At 43.4% G+C, this 22,729-nt stretch overlaps 1 protein-coding gene across 1 annotated transcript in view; it reads right to left on the reverse strand.

Annotated features, from left to right (window-relative positions):
• Positions 1–22,729, reverse strand: part of ACOXL (acyl-CoA oxidase like) — a 257,177-nt gene that overhangs the window by 66,354 nt on the left and 168,094 nt on the right. The window contains exons 15-16 of the mRNA XM_072141224.1: positions 19,288–19,399; positions 6,161–6,248 (exon numbers count right to left, since the gene is read on the reverse strand). Of these exons, the coding sequence (XP_071997325.1) occupies positions 6,161–6,248; positions 19,288–19,399 (200 nt within the window). The remainder of the gene's footprint in view (positions 1–6,160; positions 6,249–19,287; positions 19,400–22,729) is intronic.

Raw genomic sequence — 22,729 nt, forward strand, 5'->3', positions numbered from 1 at the left:
GAAATGTTTCTAGATCACCATTTATACAGAATATTACAAAATACATTGCTGAAAAATATACTTAACAGTAAAACCTTATGTACCGTATATACTCGTGTATAAGCACAAAAAATGTGCTGAAAAACATCCCCTTGGCTTATACACGAGTCAATACATACTTAAAAAATAATAAACTTATATACTCACCCTCCATCCAGTGGCCCCGATGTGCAGCGCTGCTCCCCCGATGTCCGTGTGGGTCTTCTTCTGGCTTCTGTAACATCGTGCTGGGCGTTATACTATGCACCAGACAGGAGAGACCAATGGAGGCGCACGATCTTACAGATGACGGGTTCGGAAGCCAGAAGAGGACCCGCGCGGACATCAGGGGAGAAGTACTGCACATCGGGGGGCCACTGGAGGGTGAGTATATAAGTTTTTTTTTTAATGATGGGCAGTCTGTATACTGCTGGGGGCATGCTGAGGTGGCTGTATACTACTGGGGGCAGGCTGTATACTACTGGGGGCAAGCTGGGCTTGCTGTATACTACTGGGGGCAGGCTGGGGTGGCTGTATACTACTGGGGGCAGGCTGTATACTACTGGGGGCAGGCTGTTTACTACTGGGGGCAGGCTGTTTACTACTGGGGGCAGGCTGTTTACTACTGAGGGCAGGCTGGGCTGGCTGTATACTACTGGGGGCAAGCTGGGCTGGGTGTATACTACTGGGGGCAGGCTCTATACTATAGGGGGGTGGCTGGCTATATACTGGGGGGATATGTGACCAATGCATTTCCCACCCTCGGCTTATACTCGAGTCAATAGGTTTTCGCCGTTTTGGTGGTAAAATTAGGGGTTTCGGCTTATACTCGGGTTGGCTTATACTCGAGTATGTACGGTAAATCATTTTCAGATAATATATATCATGGGGAAGGTCATTTTTACATGAAGACAAGATAGCTTTTGTCCAGTGTTTAATTAATTCCAGTGCTTTTTAATTGTTTCTTTAACATTGCCTGGCTCCCTGCCAGCAGTGGGTGGTGAGTCAGTGAGCTGAAGTAAGCTGGGAAGGAGCTTTAGCAGGGGAAAGGCTGAGTAGGGAGAGGGCAGTGATTAAGAGAGGAGAAATTGAGGAGAAGTCGACTTGTATCATATGAACAACACCCCCTGGAAACTCACCACAAAATGCTGCCAGGTAATGTTAAAGAAAGAACTAAAAAGCAGTGGAATTATTCAGATGCATAACAAAGGCATTTTTTAAATCAACATGCCAATCACTGCTGGTCATCATGTAAAAATGACCTTCCTGAAAACAGGTTTCCTTTAAAGCATACCTGCATTTTCAATTGACTTTCATGCTAAGCCTCAAACATATTGTATATACCAAAAGAATAAAACCGATTATAATTATGATGAGCCACATACCAGTTCTCCTCGCTAAAGACTATATATAAAATTTTTCCTTGCTCCTAAGCTTGTCGATAGAGACCAACAGGGGCGTAACTACAGTGGTAGCAGCCATAGCAAACCGCTATGGGGCCCACAGTGTCAGGGGGCCCGCCATCCGACCTGACACACTAAAGAGTGGAGGATGTGCATCATTATATCCATATTATGCTGCACATTGTACATCATAATATGTATATAACATATATGTGATGTGTATATGCTGTATGTGTATACAGTGTATGGCGTCTGCATATACTATATGTGTGTATATATGCTGTTGGTTTGTATATCTCACTGTATGTGTGTGCATATGCTCTATATGAGTGTGCATAAGTGTATAAATGTGTGATTGTAACTTGCATGTGTGAGTATACAAATATGTATAATTTTTAAGTGGGAAGGGTGGCCCCATGCCGAAGCCAGCTATGGGGTCCTGCCACTCCTAGTTACGCCACTGGAGACCAACACTATGATAATTCCAACAGACAGAAATTGGAGATGGACATTCTATAGCATTACTGTCTAGTATTAATGCAATTTAAGAAAGCACATACTGTACGTTAAGCTGCAGCAGCAAAGACTGAAAGGGGTTTGCCCATGAAAGAAAGTTCTCAAATTGTAACCCCTTAGTTATGTTTATGCAATAAAGATCATAATGAAGATCATCAGTTTTATTGAGGTTTTAGCTCCTATAACTCAATGTTGGTCAGTGTAAAATTCCAAAATTCTCAATTGGGGCACATTTACAAAGGGTCCGCGGACCGCGATTCTGTCAGGTTTCCCGACTATTTCTGTTCTTGCCTGTAGCTTGCAGTGTGAGCCTCTGCACACTGCTGCTTGCTGGCAGGAAGTGTCTGTGTGAGAGCTCATCTTGTGATGCAGAGATCACACTGCTGTGTGTAGGCAGGAGAAGTTAATAATGAGAAGATTCTGCCCTGCCCGACCATAATCAGAATATTTACGGTCGGATCCTGGGGCAACCAAAATTGTGAATTAGAAGATGTGTTATTTTGTTATTCTGAGTATACAATATTTAAGAATCTAGTTTTTGTGAAAATACCCCTTTAAAAGTATAAATTTAAGCACCAACAATATTGGTGGGCAATATTTTCATGGCCTTACCTGTACACTTTATATATGCAACTTCCCCTTCACTTTTTAAGTTGAGCTGCATGCTGCATGTGTTGCACTATTTAAGTTAGGCAATATCCATGGGAAAGGGAATAACTTGCTGATGAGTGGGGGGTCTCAGTGATGAGATCCCCACAGATCACAAAAATTAGGGGTCTGATGGGATGGACCCATCGGACCCCATGCTTTCGTGATCTGTGGGCGTCTCTTCACTGAGAACCCCACTGATCAGAAAGTGGATATCACGTGGATAGGGCCTAACTTTTGTTCGTGGGAAAACCCCTTTAACAAATACTCAGGGAAAAAAGTTACATGTATTAGGTATCTAAAGGGAACCAGTCAGAAATGTTTGACCTTTCAAGATACAAGCATGTTCTTGAGATAAAAGCTTCTTGGCCTGTTTTAGAGCTAAAGGCAATAAGTTCATTAGGAATGCAAATGTGGTTGAAGCTTTGATGCTGTGATCCACTTCCCCATGACTCCTTTATATAGAATTCACAGCATTCTTAAACATTAATATGCGGAATACAGGTAACCAGAACAGTTTAGCAAAAACACGGTTGCAATAGTAAAGTAATAGCGAATCCTTCAGACAAACTTTACGTTTAATAGGCTAAAAGCTTGTGATAGGTTCCCTTTTAGATTTCCATACATACTCATGGTCCTCTGAGATCATCCTGTCTGGATTGTCTTAAAACATTCAATGAGCTTACAATATGAACTTTCCAAATAAATCATTTACATTGTTTCCATTACATTAATCTGAATAAGGATGAACACGATTTTATTTTTTGAATTTTACTGATGCTGGTTCTAACACAGAATCGAAGAAAACAGCAAATATGTAAAATGGAAGGATACACCTTGTCATTAAAGCAGAGTCATGGCCTTTCCACATAAAAAAGAAAAAAACCATCTATTTATTGTAATTATTCCCACACCTGACTTAAGGAACCATGCCCATAACTCATTATTAGATCACATAGAAGCGTGTACTTTTACCCTCATAGAAGATCAAACACTGGTCACTTTAAATGTCATTTAAGTCTAGAAGAGTCACAGTCTGCTGTGTTCACCGACCTTGAATAACCCACTACCTCCGTTAACCTCATTGTTTCCTAGTTTTCTCTGCTGATCCATAAATCTGCCTCCCCTTTATGACAATATATCTGCAGTCATTCACTACTAATAGGTCATGCTATACTGTGCTACATTGTCTTGATGATGTGTGAATGTATGTACTAGAATGTACTAATTACATCTAATACATATGAGACATTTACCAGGGTTTTATGAGGTCACATGGCAACAAATAACAGCCCTATATAATTATTGCATTTTCAACATAATAGTATGGAATAGCTCATCAATATTTTAATCCCAGAAAACATATTTACACAATTCTTGTAGTACAAAAGGTACTGAGGGAAGGCAACCTATCAGCCCAGGTTCTGGGATCATATGTAGTATATTATATGATTCATCGGGTTAAAACATTCAGTATAAGTCTGTTATACTGTCCATAAAAGGAGACTACAATGACAGGTAAAAGAGGTACCAGAGAATAATCTTTGGTCATGTTTCCACAGAGCTTATAGACAAAACAGCGGAATGATAAGTGGAAATAAAAAACATGCCACATAAATATATACATACATCTTTATTGCTGGTTTGCACAAATTGCAATTTTAGTTTCTTTTCTCAGTTCTAGGAAATGGGCCTATAGTTGTTTCTTTGACAAACTCTGGTTGCATTGAGGAAGAAATGACTAACCATGGAAGCACCAAAGGAACCTACTACCCCCATCCCAATATTACTGCAATGACAACAACATTTATGCTAAATACAAACCCTCATATTGACACCGGAAATAGAGCAAACAATGCAGTAAATCAAACATAGTAGCCAAAATAGATATCATCAGTAGTAAAAAAAAATGTAGAATACAAATGTGGAACTGCATACATAGATTTACCAAACTAGAACGTTTGGCACTAATAGGATCTAACTTGTAATCAATTTTAAGAAAGATAGCAGAAAAAAAATGTGAGAGAAAACACACAAAGGGTAATATTGTAAATGCGAACAAATACTATATATGTATATATAATCTGCTCACGCAATGTGGTTGTGCATAACTAAATGCCTAACTGTAAAGTTGCTGACAAAAAATAGTTTTAGCACAGCTGGAAAGAGCCTTTGACAACAATTCCAACGATACCCACATCATGCTTCTAGCTTCTTCCTGGTATGTATCTGGTTTATTTAACATTAGATTCAGCTATTCCTGATGTGGGTGGGCACCTCCAGGTTGTGACATCAGCTGAGGGCAATGAAGCCAGAACAGGACATCATGTTTGTAATTGGGCGATCTGAAGCATGTTATGAGTCACATGCTTGTGACATCACTGAAGGCCCTTTGCAAAAACAATAAGGACATTCAAATGATGCAGGACAGCATGTTTGTAATTGGACGACCTAAAGCATGTGATGAGTCACATGCTTGTGACATCCCTACAGGTCCTACAGCTCCTCTCAACAAGTGTCCTGTTGTCTCTAGCTGTACAATACGGTTTCTCATGGCAACCAGAAAGTATGGCAGATGGAGATTAGCCTGGGGGCAAGGTAAAACCACTGCTAGCTGCTAAACACCTGCAGATAGCTAACTATAGTAAATTAAAGAATTGCTTATTTTTGCTTAGTGCAGAGTTAGGCAAAAGTTTTTATGCTTCACAGTTGTAATTTAAGGTATAACTCTATTATAAGCATGTTAGATGATTTAAGTGGGTGCAACCAGTCTCTTTAACCTCACGTCTGGACTGCTGCACCCGCCAGAGTATGGAAAATTGAAAATGGGAAGGAAGGGCACACATCAAGTATTCAAATTTGGAATATACAGTTTCAGTAGCAAACATATGAAAGTTTATTAGAAAACAATAAAATAACAAATACATCGTACAGAACCACAATGCGTTTCGGGGTTAAACCAAACCTATTTCAAGTGAATTTTCCTGTAAATGAGCAAAAAATAAAATAACAAAAACAATAATTTTTAAGTTAGCAAAATTAGAGGGGACACCAAACGGCAATCCAAGATGGCGGCGCCGATAAGCTGCACTGTTAGGTGCTATAGTTTGACCTTGGCACTTAAAAGATTAATTGCCATAATTGGTACCGCATATGGAGAGGGCTTGTTCCAAGAGCCCTCTACACATTTCCCTTTTACACAGACATATCTTGGAGATATTCATCAACAATACGCTAATAAATATCACTCTACTCCTAAAGACTAGTTCCACATGTAGCCCCATTCCTGTAGACTTTGACCTTCTGCCCTTTTCCAAAATAGTGTTATCCAGTACAGCCTCACTCTATAGACTTACCACTTGCACCCCCACTCTTATATACTATGAACCCAATGCCTCACTCCCATACATTATTGCACCCTTCTGAACCCACCGTTATGGACCATTAATCTTTACGTCTACAAATCTATATAATATAAATCCCATTCCTTACTCTACTACAGTTGATGACGGTCAGAACACTTGAATGCATCTAGCATCATATTGCATAACTTGATAGGAAAAGTATTTACTCACCTCTATGGATATGTGCCAAAGCCAGAGTGACCACATGGTGCAAACAGGAATTCCAGGCAGAAAAGGACTCGTCTTTCTTTGTCATTACCTAGATAAGTAATTCAGGATGGTATTAAATGGCTAATCTGTGGAATGGTTTTGAGATTGAAAGTAAATTGTATTTTATTACAAAACCAAACGAATAATACCTAGAATTAAATTGACCAAGTTATCATGAAAATGCAGCCTAATCTGAAGGCAGCATGTTATAGAGCAGGAAGAGCTTAGCAGATTGATATTTGGTTGTTTTTGGAAAACATTCAATGCATTATTTTTATGATGGGCCTCTCACTGGACCCAAAATGTGTGGTGATTTTGATGAATACATGGTACACAATGTAATCTGTCACAGGGCACTATAATTATAATATTATTATAATACTGAATTAACCCCATTAAGTATATTGTCAGGCTTCAAGGTTGTGGATCCTCTGGACCACTGCGGACGATGACACAAGCCACTACCTGGGACCGGAGTCTAAGTGGTACCCGGTTTTCACCAGAGCCCGCCGCAAAGGGGGTTAGACAAGCTGCGGCGTGGTACCACCAGGTCGTTCCACAGGCGTGACTTGTCCGCAGTGGCAGCCAAGGTCGAGGTACAGAAATGTCAGGCAGTCTCGTAGTCAGGGACAGGCTGGAGGTCAGGACAGGCAGCACAGGATCGGAGTCAGAGACGTAGCAATAGGTCAAGGCAGGCGGCAAAGGAGCAAAGTCAAAGGCAGAACCGGAGTCACAACGGGAATACACAGAAATAGCACACGGCATAAACAAGCTTTCTCTAGGGCACTAAGCACAAAGATCCGGAAGGGATCACAGGGAGAGGCATAATTAAATAGATTACCTGGAATGACCAGCGCCAATTAATGGTGCGCAGGCCCTTTAAATCTGCAGAAGCCGGTGCGCGCGCACCCTAGGAGTTGGGGATGCGCGCGCACGGCCGAAGATGATGGAGCAGCCACGGCAGGGAGCGTAGAAGTCGGAGCAGGAGCCGGGGTCCGTGAGTCGCGCCTGCGGCACGCTGGCGTGGGGTGAGAGGCACAGGTGAGCCCGCGACCCGAGATATGGGTCGCGGGACCACCCGTGACATATATTTGGTGCAATAATTTATAAATAAGGTCCCTAATTTTTTAGCTAATTCATCAAACAGGTAACTGTGAAAGCTGCTATGAAGCCAAGCCAACATAGACTTTCATCTTTATGTTTAGATAAATCAGCCATACTTCTGAATACTATAGCTATGTGGGGTACTTCTGGTTCTGGCTAGAGAATAGTAATACACAAATACATTCTTAGAAAAAAATAAATAAATTGTGTATTAGCAGAGAAAAAATGTACATCCTAGACTTACATCAAGAAAAAAAATTGAGAAGAAAGCAATAGAGAAGGAAAAATAAACCAGTGTCTACATCAGGGGTCAGGAACCTTTTTGGCTGAGAGAGCCATGAACACCACATATTTAAAAATGTAATTCTGTGGGGAGCCATACAATATGCACTTGCCCCCCAGTAGATAGGTAGCCACGGCACTTGTCCCCCAGAAGATAGGTAGCCACAGCACATGGCCCCCAGTAGATAGGTAGCCACAGCACTTGACCCCCCGTAGATTGGTAGCCCCAGTACATGCCCCCCAGTACATATGTAGCCCCAGCACATCCACCCAAATAGACAGCTAGCCCCAGCATATGCCCCCAAGTAGATAGGTAGCCACAGCACATGCCTCCCAGTATATTGGTAATCACGGCACATGCCCCCCAGTAGATGGGTAGCACCATCACATGCCTGCTAGTAAATAGGTAGCCACAGCACATGCCCCCTCCAGCAGATAGGTAGCCACAGCGCATGCCCCCATTAGATAGGTAGTCATAGCACATTCCCCCAGTAGATAGTTAGCCCCAGCACATGCCCCCTGTAGAAAGGTAGCCCAAGCACATGCCCTCAGCACATAGGTAGCCATAACACATGACCCCCCAGAAGATAGTTAGTCACAGCACATGCTCCCCAATAGAAAGGTAGCCAAAGCACATGCCCCCAGTAGATAGGTAGCCACAGCAAATACCTCCCAGCAGGCAGGTAGCCCCATCACATGCCCCCAGGTCCCAGTAGACACAGCAAATGCCTCCCAGTAGGTAGGTAATGCCAGCACATATTTCCCCAGTAGATAGGTAGCCACAGCACATGTTCCCCAGTAGATAGGTAGTGCCAGCACATATTTCCCCAGTAGATAGGTAGCGCCAAAACATGCCCCAAGTAAATAGGTAGTGACGGCAAAAAAAAGCAACTTGTGTGTCTTAGATGTACACACTGACGATTGCTATTAATCAATGATTTGTCTGAGAGCCAGATGCAGCCATCAAAAGAGCCACATATGGCTCCCGAGCCATAGGTTCCCTACCCCTGGTCTACATAATACATTTTTGATGATCATTTTGAGTGATGACATTATTATCTATCTGTCAGCTGTTGGACACCTAGGAGCTTCTTAAACATGTCTTTGTGTATATACTAAATGTGAAAATAAAATTCTAAATAATGCCTACAATAACTGCAAGAGAAACCTGGGGAGGTCCCTAATCCAGAAGAACTATCGTCTCTCTACATTAAGCTCCCCAGGAGTGACTCTTTGCTCTGAGTGAAAGATATAGCAAGCTCCTGATTGGAGGCCGCAGTATGGCAAGAGTTCCAGCAAAGCTCAGTGTTGAGAGCAGACAGTGGCCCCAGGGCCGCATCTGCCATGAGACGAGATGAAAATCTCGCCTCAGGCAGCAGAATGCGGAACCATGTAAAGGGCGGCGAAATTCGTCGCTCTAAAGTGGTCGATTCGGGCGTCCATTAACGCCCGAATCGCCCACCAGCTAAATAAATCGCGCCTGTGTCTTAAAGAGACAGGCGCGATTTATATGCGGAGCGACGCAGCGCCTTTCCGGCAGCTGCGTCGCTCCGTTCTAATCAGTGACACAGGCGTCATGACGTCACGCCGCCTGTGTCACTGTGCGGAGCCGCGGCTCAGAGAAGAGTCCCGTGAAGACCGGAGCCACGTACGATTTTATTATTTTCCTGTACTGTCATTTATTTTATGTGGGGGAGTGGGGAGGTGTCGTTATTGTGGGAGGGGGGGGGGAGTACTGTATACATTATATGTGGCCATAATTGATGTATACTGTGGGGGGGGGGTATACATTACATGGGGCAAGAATTGTTTTATACTGGGGGCGGGGGTTTGGTTACTGTATATATTGTATGGGTCCCGAATTATTTTATACAGGGGTGGGGGTACTGTATATATTTTATGGGGCCAGAATTGTTTTATACTGGGGGGGGGGGGGGAGGTTGGTTACTGTATATATTGAATGGGTCCAGAATTATTTTATACGGGGGGGGGGGGGGTACTGTATATATTTTATGGGGCCAGAATTGTTTTATACTGGGGGGGGGGGTTATTGTATATATTTTATGGGGTCAGAATTGTTTTATACTGGGGGGGGTACTGTATATATTTTGTGGGGCCAGAATTGTTTTATACTGGGGGGATGCAGTATATATTATATGGGGCCAGATCAGGGGCGTTGCTAGGGTGGTAAAAGATCCGGGGCACGGGCCCCAATGCATGTGTATTGCACTTTCAGTAATGCCCCCTTCTGTACATAACCCCCTCACATGTGGTTGTGCCAATAACAAGGTTACTTCTGGTATATACAGTTACAGAGAACAAAGGAGAAATCCCCATCACCACATCTTATGTTCCTCATTGTTCCTACATCTTTGTTCCCTGGCAGTGTTATCCTGCTGCCGCCCCTAACAATCTCCCCAAATACTGAAAGGCTGCGCTCACACTTTGTCTTGCATTTAATCAAAACCAGGTGCTTGTTACCCATCACATGTGTATTACTGGAAAATATATGTGATCAAACCAAGGCCTGTCCTAGTGACATGTGTGAACACGCTCCAAGAAATGTCCCCCACACAGCCCCCCCATAAGTAATGTCCTCACACAGCGCCCCAGTAAGTAAGGTGCCTCACACAGACCCCGAGTAAATAATGTGCCTCACACAGTCCTCCAGTAAATAATGTGCCTCACACAGCCCTCCAATAAATAATGTGCCTCACACAGCCCCCCAGTAAATAATGTGCCTCACACAGTCCTCCAGTAAATAATGTGCCTCACACAGTCCTCCAGTAAATAATGTGCCTCACACAGTCCTCCAGTAAATAATGTGCCTCACACAGCCCCCCAGTAAATAATGTGCCTCACACAGCCCCCCAGTAAATAATGTGCCTCACACAGCCCCCCAGTAAATAATGTGCCTCACACAGTCCCCCAGTAAATAATGTGCCTCACACAGCCCCCCAGTAAATAATGTGCCTCACACAGTCCCCCCAGTAAATAATGTGACTCACACAGTCCCCCCAGTAAATAATGTGCCCCACACAGTCCCCCCAGTAAATAATGTGCCCCACACAGTCCCCCCAGTAAATAATGTGCCCCACACAGTCCCCCCAGTAAATAATGTGCCCCACACAGCCCCCCAGTAAATAATGTGCCTCGCACAGCCCCCCAGTAAATAATGTGCCTCACACATTCCCCCTAGTAAATAATGTGCCTCGCACAGCTCCCCAGGAAATAATGTGCCTCACACAGTCCCCCCCAGTAAATAATGTGCCTCACACAGCCCCCCCAGTAAATAATGTGCCTCACAAAGCCCCCCAGTAAATAATGTGCCTCACACAGCCCCCCAGTAAGTAATGTGCCTCACACAGCCCCCCAGTAAATAATGTGCCTAACACAATCCCCCCAGTAAATGTGCTTCACACAGCCCCCCAATAAAGAATGTGCCTCACACAGTCCCCCCAGTAAATAATGTGCCTCACACAGCCCCCCAGTAAATAATGTGCCTCACACAGCCCCACAGTAAATAATGTGCCTCACACAGCCCCCCAGTAAATAATGTGCCTCACACAGCCCCCCAGTAAATAATGTGCCTCACACAGCCCCCCAGTAAATAATGTGCCTCACACAGTCCCCCCAGTAAATAATGTGCCTCACACTGCCCCCCAGTAAATAATGTGCCTCACACAGTCCCCCCAGTAAATAATGTGCCTCACACAGCCCCCCAGGAAATAATGTGCCCCACACAGCCCCCCAGGAAATAATGTGCCTCACACACAGCCCTCCAGGAAATAATGTGCCTCACACAGCCCCCCAGGAAATAATGTGCCTCACACAGCCCCCCAGGAAATAATGTGCCTCACACACAGCCCCCCAGTAAATAATGTGCCTCACACAGCCCCCCAGGAAATAATGTGCCTCACACACAGCCCCCCAGTAAATAATGTGCCTCACACACAGCCCCCCGGTAAATAATGTGCCTCACACAGCCCCCCAGGAAATAATGTGCCCCACAATGTTCTCCCCCTTCCCTAGTCCCTATCATGTTTCTCACCTCACAGATGCAGCTCTCTCTCTTTCTGTGCGCTGCTTTCCCCTGCAGGTCATGTGATCATGACATCATCACAGGTCTTTCAGCCTCTGGAACTCCCGGAGGCTAGGTCCTTGCAGGGGAAAGCAGCACCTGCACTCATTCTCATCACGATCTGAGGACACAGACTGGGGACAGGTGACAGTGTCTTGCTGCGGTGACATAAAACTGGCAAAGGCCTTGTAAAGCGTACCCCTGCCAGTGCTGGGAAAGCTGCCTGCTCGCCTACTCTCCCTCGCTACTTGTCCCGCAGAAGTACGCCCTCTGCCGCTAGCGCTGTCAGAAGGGAAATACTGTTTCAGCTTGTGCACCAGGGCCTGCTGGTATTCATGCTTTCTCACACTCCTTTCCTCTCCAGGGATGAGAGTGGAAAGATTTTGCTTGTACCGTGGGTCCAGGAGAGTGAATACCCAGTAATCGGTGCTGGAATAAATTCTTTGAACGCGAGGGTCACGGGATAGGCAACCTAGCTTGAAATCTGCCATATGCGCCAGAGTCCCAACGCGCAAGAATTCACTCCCCTCACTGGCCTGACTGCCCATTTCCTCCTCCTCCAACTCCTCTTCTTCTGCCCATACACGCTGAACAGTGAAGGACTGAACAATGGTCCCCTCTTCTGTCTCGCCAACATTCTCCTCCTCTTCCTCCTCCACCTCCTCCGATATGCGCTGAGAAACAGACCTAAGGGTGCTTTGGCTATCAACAAGGGAATCTTCTTCCCCCGTCTCTTGTGACGAGCGCAAAGCTTCCGACTTCATGCTGACCAGAGAGTTTTTCAACAGGCCAAGCAGCGGGATGGTGAGGCTGATGATGGCGGCATCGCCACTGACCATCTGTGTTGACTCCTCAAAGTTACTCAGCACCTGACAGATATCAGACATCCACGTCCATTCCTCATTGTAGACTTGAGGAAGCTGACTGACCTGACTACCAGTTCTGGTGGAAGTTGACATCTGGCAGTCTACAATCGTTCTGCGCTGCTGGTAAACTCTGGATAACATGGTTATGGCTTGGGCGTGTGGGTGGGTTGCGCTATACTTCCTTTTGCACTCCAGTGTCTGGGGTATGGAGAGCTGAACGCTGGTGGATGCTGTGGAGGATCGTGGAGGCGAAGATGGGGTTTTCGCACGGGAGGTGTTTGGGCCGGGGTCCTGGGCAGGGGGCTGACTAGCAGATGACACAGGTGAAGAAGCAGTGGTGTGCCCGGCCGGAGGTGAACGGGCTTGGTGCCATTGAGTGGGGTGTTTAGCATTCATATGCCTGCGCATACTGGTGGTAGTTAAGCTAGTAGTTGTGGAACCCCTGCTGATCCTGGTTTGGCACAGGTTGCACACCACAGTCCGTCGGTCATCCGGTGTTTCTTTAAAGAACCTCCAGACTTCTGAAAATCTAGCCCTCGCCATGGGAGCTTGACTACGTGAAACATTTGGCGCTGATGCACCAGCTCTGGCCCTGCCTCTCCGTCTGGCCTCACCACTGCCTCTTCCAACCTGTTCTGCTATAGGACTCGCCTCCGTCTCAGAAGCACTGTGTTCACCCGGCCTATCAACCCAGCTTGGGTCTGTCACCTCATCATCCTCCGATCCCTCAGTCTGCTCCCCCCTCGGACTTCCTGCCCTGACAACAACTTCACCACTGTCTGACAACCGTGTCTCCTCATCGTCCGACACCTCTTTACACACTTCTTCCACTACGTCAATAATGTCATCATCACCCACAGACTGCGACCGGTGGAAAACCTGGGCATCGGAAAATAGCTCAGCAGCAACCGGACAAGTGGTTTGTGACTGTGGGAAGGGTCCAGAAAACAGTTCCTCAGAGTACGCCGGTTCAAATGCCAAATTTTGCTGGGAGGGGGCAGACTGGGGGGAAGGAGGCTGAGGTGGAGGAGCTGCAGCAGTGCTAATTTCGGTGACATGGGTGGACTGCGTGGAAGACTGACTGGTGGACAAATGGCTAGAAGCATTGTCCGCAATCCACGACATCACCTCTTCACACTGTTCTGGCCTCAACAGTGCTCTACCACGAGTCCCAGTAACTTGAGACATGATGAACTTAGGGAGTGTAGCTCTGCGGCGTTCCCCTGCTCCCTCATCAGCAGGTGGTGTCTCACCCCGCCCAGGACCACGGCCTCTGACCCCTGCAGTAGTTGGACGCCCACGTCCACGCCCTCGTCCTCTACCCCTAGCCCTCAGGTTAAACATTTTCCAAATTAAAGTGTAAACTTTAATTTTTTTTTTGTGTTTATTTATTTATTTTTATTTATTTATTTATTTTAAAACAAAACGATGCTATCCTATTGCTATGGCTAGTTTCTTACCTACACTGACAGCACACAACTGGATTTTGTGCTGTGCCTGATGACTTTGAGTTATAAAAAGAAATAAAGGTAAAAAAAAATAAATAAATCAGCAGACTCTGCCTAATTCTAATCAAACCCCTAATAAATTGTCCCACTTCGGTGTTTAAGGTGGATATGCGTGTCACTAAGAGCTAAACACAACAGTCGCAAGTCTCCCAGCAAATTCCTCACAATATGGTACTAGCTGCACTACTAATGCCAGCAAGCCCAGCCACAAGCAAACAAAAAAAAGGAAAATATAACGCTATTGTAGGCCTAAGTAAGCCGTTGGGTTTCTTCTATGGCTATTTTCTAGCCTACACTGAAAGCACACTGCTTTGCAAGATGACTTTGAGCTATAAAAAGAAATAAAGGTAAAAAAAAATAAATCAGCAGACTCTGCCTAATTCTAATCAAACCCCTAATAAATTGTCCCACTTTGGTGTTTAAGGTGGATATGTGTGTCACTAAGAGCTTAGTAATATACTGTATCCCATATACAGCTCCCCAGCTTAGTAATATACTGTATCCCATATACAGCTCCCCAGCTTAGCAATATACTGTACCCCATATACAGCCTCCCAGCTTAGTAATATACTGTATCCCATATACAGCTCCCCAGCTTAGTAATATACTGTATCCCATATACAGCTCCCCAGCTTAGTAATATACTGTATCCCATATACAGCCCCCCAGCTTAGTAATATACTGTATCCCATATACAGCCCCCCAGCTTAGTAATATACTGTATCCTATATACAGCCCCAGCTTAGTAATATACTGTATCCCAGATACATCCCCCCAGCTTAGTAATATACTGTACCCCATATACAGCCTCCCAGCTTAGTAATATACTGTATCCCATATACAGCTCCCCAGCTTAGTAATATACTGTATCCCATATACAGCTCCCCAGCTTAGTAATATACTGTATCCCATATACAGCTCCCCAGCTTAGCAATATACTGTACCCCATATACAGCCTCCCAGCTTAGTAATATACTGTATCCCATATACAGCTCCCCAGCTTAGTAATATACTGTATCCCATATACAGCTCCCCAGCTTAGTAATATACTGTATCCCATATACAGCCCCCCAGCTGAAATCTGGACCCATATAAATATATAAACCCCCCCCCCCCCCAGGAAAAGAATAATCTGGCATCATACAATATATACAACCCCCCAGTATAAAATTATTCTGGCCCCATATAATATATAGAGCACCCCCCCCCCCGCCCCAGTTTAAATGTATCTGGCCCCATATAATATACACAATACCCCCCCGTCCCAGTTTAAATGAATCTGGCCCAGGCGCGTCAGCGCTGACAGGCTGACGCTTATCAAGATGAATAAAGCCTGGATTTCTCCGGATTTTCATTCTCCACCAGGTGAAAGAAGCTCAACCTGAATAATGTATGCACTCCTCCTCCTCATTGTCCTCCTTCTCCTCCTCTTTGTACACTAAAGCAGAGGAAACTGGCTATTTTTTGCCAGGGCCAACTGGCTCTAGCTATAGTACTCTATGTATTTAATTTTTCTGGAGGGCCACCTACCCGGTCCTCTGTTTTAAGCAATTTTTGGGAATGCCACATACAGGCACTCAATCTATCTAATTTTTCTGGAGGACCCCCTACCTGCTCCTCTGGTTTGAAAACTTTTTTGGACTGCCACATACAGGCACTCAATTTATTTAATTTTTCTGGAGGACCACCTACCTGCTCCTCTGGTTTGAAAACTTTTTTGGACTGCCACATACAGGCACTATCCAAATTAAATTGTCTCCATAGCAGCCTCCACATGTCGTCTTTTTAGCTGGCTCCACACGTTGTCTCCATTGCTACCTCCACATGTCATCGCCATAGCTGCCTCCAAAAGTCGTCCATATAGCTGCCTCCATACATGGTCTTATCAAACGAACTGTGTCAGGCAGAATTTTGGGTTGTTTTCATGGATTCCACATCAAACTTGTTAACTTTGTCGCCACCCTGCTGTGTAATCCACAAAATATACTGCCAAACTTTTATCATTTACCGATATTATTTCAGCGCTTCTTGCGCATCTGTTTACATTCTCCTCACCCGCCATAACCCTTATAAGAACGCTACTACACTTGATCTTATACAAAAGGTTCTTAGAAGTGCTGTTTGGGGAGTAGCCTAGAGACAGGGGCTTGGATTGGCGAAAGCTCGCCTGGCAGCGGAGCGCCAGCTCCATCTCAAGATCCAACTAACATAGTTTTAACTGCAGCACCTTTAATCTACTACTAGTTCACTGCCTCCATACATGGTCCCCTTATCAAACGAGCTGTGTCAGGCAGAATTTTCGGGTGTTTCACCAGATACATAGTGGAACTCGGCCCATCTGTCGCCGCCATGCTGGAGACCTGAAGTTGCAAACATAGCAGCGCAATATGGATGCCCCATACTGTCGCTCTTAATCATGGAACCATTTCCGTAAAAACAATTAAAAATAGAACCACTATGCTATTCCATTATTCCTAGGTGAAATATTCAAACAACCCGGCCTGCTTTGAAAATTATAATTTTTTCAAAGTAAACGCTTCTGGCCCCCAGGCCCATTTTGGGTGGGGAGGAGCCGAGAGACAGGGGCTTGGACAGGCGAACGCTCGCCTGGCAGTGGACCGCCAGCTCCATCCCAAGATTAGGCAGTCTCAGAGGCATCCATGCATGCTGCCCCTGCTGTTTCCTGTCCATTTTGCCTCCACGATCCTCCACAGCGTCCCCCAATGTCTCATTTCAACTCTCTATACCCCAGACGCTGGAGCACGAGAGGATATGCAGCACATCATCCCCTTATCAAACGAGCTGTGTCAGGCAGAATTTTCAGGTGTTTCACCAGATACATAGTGGAACTCGGTCTATCTGTCGCCGCCATGCTGGAGACCTGAAGTTGCAATCATAGCAGCGCAATATGAATGCCCCATACTGTCGCTCTTAATCATGGAAGTCGTCTCCATGGCTGCCTCCACATGTCGTCCCCTTATCAAAAGAGCTGTGTCAGGCTCATTTTTCGGGTGTTTCACCAGATACGTTATGGAACTTGGTCACTATGTCGCCACCATGCTGTGTTATCGACTAAATATACCGTCAACCTTTTGTTCACATAGGAAATCATTTCCCCTCCTTTGGTGAAACCTGAGTCCATTTAGGGTATGTCGCCATGACACTCTCAAGCCTGCCACTGCTGCCGCTGCCTCTGCATGCCGTCCTCTATAGTGTCAGGGTCAATTATTGCATGTTTTAGATGCTATCTAGCCTCATTCGGTCACTCTGTCATGGCCATGCTGTTGCCCATAATCTTTGCATAATGGTGCGATTAAGCAGCCTCAGAGGCATCCATGCATGCTGCCCCTGCTGTTTCCTGTCCATTTCCGTGGTGTTTCCATCCTTTTCTGAGGTTCCCAGGTGTTTGGCCAAGCTTTCCTGTGCAGAGCCTTGGTCCCCTTGAAAAATGCTCGAGTCTCCCATTGACTTCAATGGGGCTCGTTATTCGAGACGAGACAAATAGTTGTGTTTATTAATAGTATAAGGTAGGCAGCACAGAAACAAATTGGATCTTGTTTTCACAATAAAACACATATCAGCATAGCATCGGGAAAAGTTAGTCTCGAATAACGAGTACCCGAGCATTTTAGTGCTCGCTCATCTCTAGTTGTTACTTGTTAGTAAAGTTTTCAGCATTTACTTAACAGGGAGTGGGGGGAGGGGGGCAGCATTTTAATATTCGCCTCAGGCAGCAAATATGCTAGAATCGGCCCTGAGTGGCCCAGATGTATCAATGTGTCTATGCCAGTTTTTCTGTGTACCTTTGCACTAAAAAACATCTTTAGAGCTTGCTTGTAGTCATGAAGTGTTTGGGACACTTTTGTGTGGCCGCTGCACTTCGCCTGACACTTAAGAAAACTGTGAACCTAAAGGGGCGTGTTGGTGTGTATATCTAGTTTGTGCCACATTTATTACTGAGCCTCGACACAATTGCGTCGCCCAATGTAAAATGAAAGTGCACCATAAAGAAAAAGGTGCAACTGTGTGCATACTGTGCATTGCAGTGCTGTTTGCATCAGAAAATTGAACACCGTACTCCAGTATAGAATTATCTGGCACAACCTACACATGATCGAGGCAAACTGCAGTATGACAGTTTGCCCAACTTTTGATATATTTGGGCCAGTGATTCCAGATTAACAACCACTACAAATAGCAATATTAGAGCTTCAAACTAGTTTTAAAATTTGAAAACACCCTTTTTCTTTGTGCTGTATGCGACTAGGCAGCATAGAATAAGTAAAAAGGTCCATCAAGGGATATGGCCCTGCCCATTGTGCAAATCTGCAAACAGATACATAGAAAAATTTCTCCCCATTGACTTATCACTGGGAAACAGGAAACATACTGTATGTCTGGAAATCTTATAAAAAGCAATATGCAATGCTGGTTTGACGTGTGGGGTGATTTGTGAGCTCTCTGGTATATAAGGTAATACTGTAAACAATTAACTACTTTATATTTGATCAGAAGATTTTTGCTGTGTCACTGCCCTTTGCTATGTCCGCAAAGGAATCTAATGCTGGATATATAACATGTGATAGCTGAGAAGCGATGCTGGATATATGATGTAACATTACCATGAACAAGTACTTTATCTGTCAGGAAGACCTTACATGAACTAGTAGAGTATTTCTTAACTGTTTGAGTCAACATTGATCTTTTCAGTTAATTATATAACATTCTTGCACAAATCTCACATGTCTGTAAGAGGAAACCTAACCACCTGAAGTATCTGATAAGAATGCTTTTCTAATAAATGGTGAAAACTTTTTTTAATTAAATAAGTGAAAATAAAACACCTTATAGTTATGTGATAAGCAATATTTTGGAGACATAGGGGGAGCTTTATCATCAAGTTTCTGAGGTAAAACTGTTCTAGGTGCCCATGGAAACCAATCAGAGCTCAGCTTTAATTTTATAAACAGCTGTGGGAAAATGAAAGCTGAGCTCCGATTGGTTGCTATAGGCAACTAGAACAGTTCTGCTCTAAGAGACTTATGATAAATCTACCCCATAATGTGTACGTTGAATGACCTGTTTGGCAAACCTCTTTAAGATCTTAGTTATTTCTTGCTATTACACATTTTCTGGCAGAAACCCCATATATTAAAAACGACCACAATAAGTAACACAATTTTGACATTTGAATATGAATCACATTGACATGCTATTTTGCAATAAAGAGTCGATTGACTATATTACCTTGTGGTAAAGTCTGGCAGCCAGCCCACGCTGTAGTACCCTCTCTCGAAAATTGACAGCCTTTAAAAAGAATGTCAAATTGCTGATTTTATCTGCACCGATTGCCAAGATACTGGAGGAAGAAAACAGTTGCGTATTGTTATAAAAGGTCTGCAAGAAAAAAAGGCAGCTAGATAAATTTATAACCTCTAAACACCCAACATCAGTCTATCAACCTCTTCAAAGGAAACCTACTGTGAATATTTAAAGGGGATGTCCACTTTCAGCAAATATTTGATATGGTTTGTGTAAGGAAAAGTTACACAATTTTACAGTGCATTTCTGTATCAATTCCCCATGGTTTCTTAGATGTCTGCTTGCTGTCCTTCTATAGAAAGCTTCAATGTTTATTTCCAGTGGATAGTGATCTGTCCATGGTCTTGTGATGTACACGCAGATGCACAAACCGTTATTATCACAGAGAGTAATAGGAGCTGTGTGAAAATAACGTCTCATGCACCTGCATATCAATCACATGACCATGGACAGATTTCTATCCGCTGGAAGTAAAAATAGAAGCTTTTATAGCAGGACCGCAAGCAGAGATCTAGAAAACCATGAGGAATTGATACAGAAAGCATATAGGAAAATTGGATAACTTTTCCATTAACTTTAACTATAACTTTATTAACAATACAGGGATATGTTTATTAGAAGTTTTAGAAAATGGATTGGATGGACAGAGCCCTGTCCTCTGTTCTACAGTTCCATGGTGTCTGCAAAATCCTTATGACATTTGTAAGGGAAAGGGGGGCACAGCCTCTCCTAGTTACGGCCCTGATTCTCTGACTAAAAATATTAGAATACATTATATATTACATAAGATGTGAACATTTAAAGGTGTAGCACTTGGTGAAAGTTGGATTTTGATGACAAAGTAGAAACCTTGAACAACCTTCATTCATTAGTGAGTTCATGAGCTCCAGGTAGCCCAGTGACACAGCAATGGTTTACAGTATAGCTGTAGTCACTGGGGTGGAGAAACTGAAAGACAATGGCCTCTGCAACATTATATGTACGACAAGTGCATGGTTCAGATGAGGACAGAACTGATGATAAATCAGTGCTAGTAAAAACAGAAAAAATGTAGATTATTGTAACACACCCAAGTTACCCTCTTATGGAATTGGAATCACCTTTTGTCCTCAGGTGGAACTTCTGTAGAACATTTGCTGGAGCATTGCCAATACAACAAGTGTGTGTTGCAATGCAAAGTCATTTATATACAGTACACATATTTATTCCATCAGCTGAGCAGTACATATGTATGCATCTGGAAATTCATGTAATCCTACTGTGTATGTGTTTGATCATATAAAAATTAGCTATGGCGCTCCTGTTAAGACGCTGCACAGTCCGCCACTGCTTGTATAAAGAGGCTGGCGACGCTGTCTCAACTACAGCCATGCACCGAGTACAGTATGAGTTTCATGCTGTACACAAAAAGAGACCTGGCAGCCATACATAACAACATTTTTATTTCTGGATAATCCCTTAAATGCATGTACATCTCACCTATTATTTTTGATGTAACTTGTAATAATTAAATCCAAGATCAATATTTAACTGGTAAAAATGTTTTTTGTACTGGATCAGGTTGGCTGTGATGTTACTTCTCGATGTCTTACAACATTTATATAGGCAGTGGCGTAGCTAGAAGCTGATGGGTCAATGTGAGAAATAAAGGAAACCCTTTTACCCATAAATGAAAGCTCTATTTGCATCCGGCCAGTATATCTAGTCATACTATTATTGGGAGAACATTTTAAATGAAAATTAGGTTTTTAATTGTTGAGGTTCATGACTGGAGCTCCTATATATATTCACAGGTAAACACAGGAAGAGAAGAGATAACCGAATAATGTTATGCATACAAAGAGCAATTTGTGGCTTACATAAGATTTCAACTGTATGTTAAAAGAATACACATAACTGAAAATTGTCACTAATCAACAATAATGCTATTTAATTTTTTTAATTAATAGAAACTGTTAAACTGTTGGGATTTTAGTGATAGAAGTAAGAACATTGTTTTTCATCCATTTTATCAAAGTTTTTTTTAGATGGATGAACATTATAAAAAAGTTTACTAAGGCTCAGTTCACACCACTGTCAGCATTTCCATTTATTTACCTCCATGGAAAAAAAAGAATAGTAAATAAACGGAAATAAACTGAACATAATTGAAAACAGAGGGGGGAATTGATTAAGACTGGTGCTTTGAACTTAGGCTAATTAGCATAATTTTGAAATCTGATTTTAGTATGATGGACACCATGAATAAAAAAATATAAGAAGATTACCACAGTGACTAGATACTAAGTGCCCCTGGTTTATTAGTCTTGATGGTAAATTTCCTTTAATATCTTAGTGTTTAATTGTTAACAAAATACATTAACACTTTGAGATAATGGCAGTTTTTTGCCATTTTTAACATGCATTATGAGGAGTCCATCTACTTCAACAGAAGATTGTTTGCATGGCTCCATTCAATGTTTCAGTGTTAAACCTTTTTTTAAGCATGCTGCATTCAGTCATGGAATAAACTTCACCAATTTTTAATTTTATTTTTGGGTTACTGTCTCTTCTGGGGACTTACATACCAAAGGTCTGGGTCTGGAATTATATTGCATAGCACCTCACTTAAAGGGAACATGTCACCAAGAACAGGCACAATAAACCTTACTGGTGGCCCAGCTTAAATCTGCCACTTCCAACCAGTAAAATCATTCCCCAAACTTTATCTGCCTTTGTCTCCACCCACCCCCACCTGGCCGTGCCTATGCATAAAATGGTGTGCAGTTTCCCACACAGTGTTCAGGACAGGAAGTGGCCAGATAGAGGACTTCCTGTCTGCTCAAGTCAAGATTTAAAGAGACATTGAGCTGTCAATCAAAAAAAGTAGACAGGGTTCGGCGGCAACCAGGAGAAAACGTGAATTGACTCTTGTCTACTCATTTGCATATCAGAAAAACTATTCTTCTGACATACAGTAGCTAATTTGGCATCAATTTGTCCTTTACAGGTTATATATAATGCAACTGGCACATTCTATCATATTACAAAATTTATATGCACAACCCCTGACGAAGCAGGGTGCAAAACGCTCGTTGGGATGTCGGACAGTGTGATTCTAGCAGGGCATCATGGCGCCTGGTGGGTATTGATTTGTTGCATTGAGGTGGTTATTGGCAATTATAATGTGATATTGTGTTATATCGTATCTGGTCTTCCATTTGGTTTATAGCCTGAGGCATTTGAGGATTTTCACCAGCGCCTTGATTTATTTCTATGCATATAATGCCCTCCTAGTAATTTATACACTGTCCGTGTTCTTTGTTATTTGTTTTTATATGTTCTTTTTAAATGGGGTTCTTTTAACCGTATGTTTTGATGTATTATA

This window comes from Engystomops pustulosus, chromosome 3 (genome assembly GCF_040894005.1).
Source record: "Engystomops pustulosus chromosome 3, aEngPut4.maternal, whole genome shotgun sequence".
In the NCBI taxonomy this organism is placed as follows: domain Eukaryota; kingdom Metazoa; phylum Chordata; class Amphibia; order Anura; family Leptodactylidae; genus Engystomops; species Engystomops pustulosus.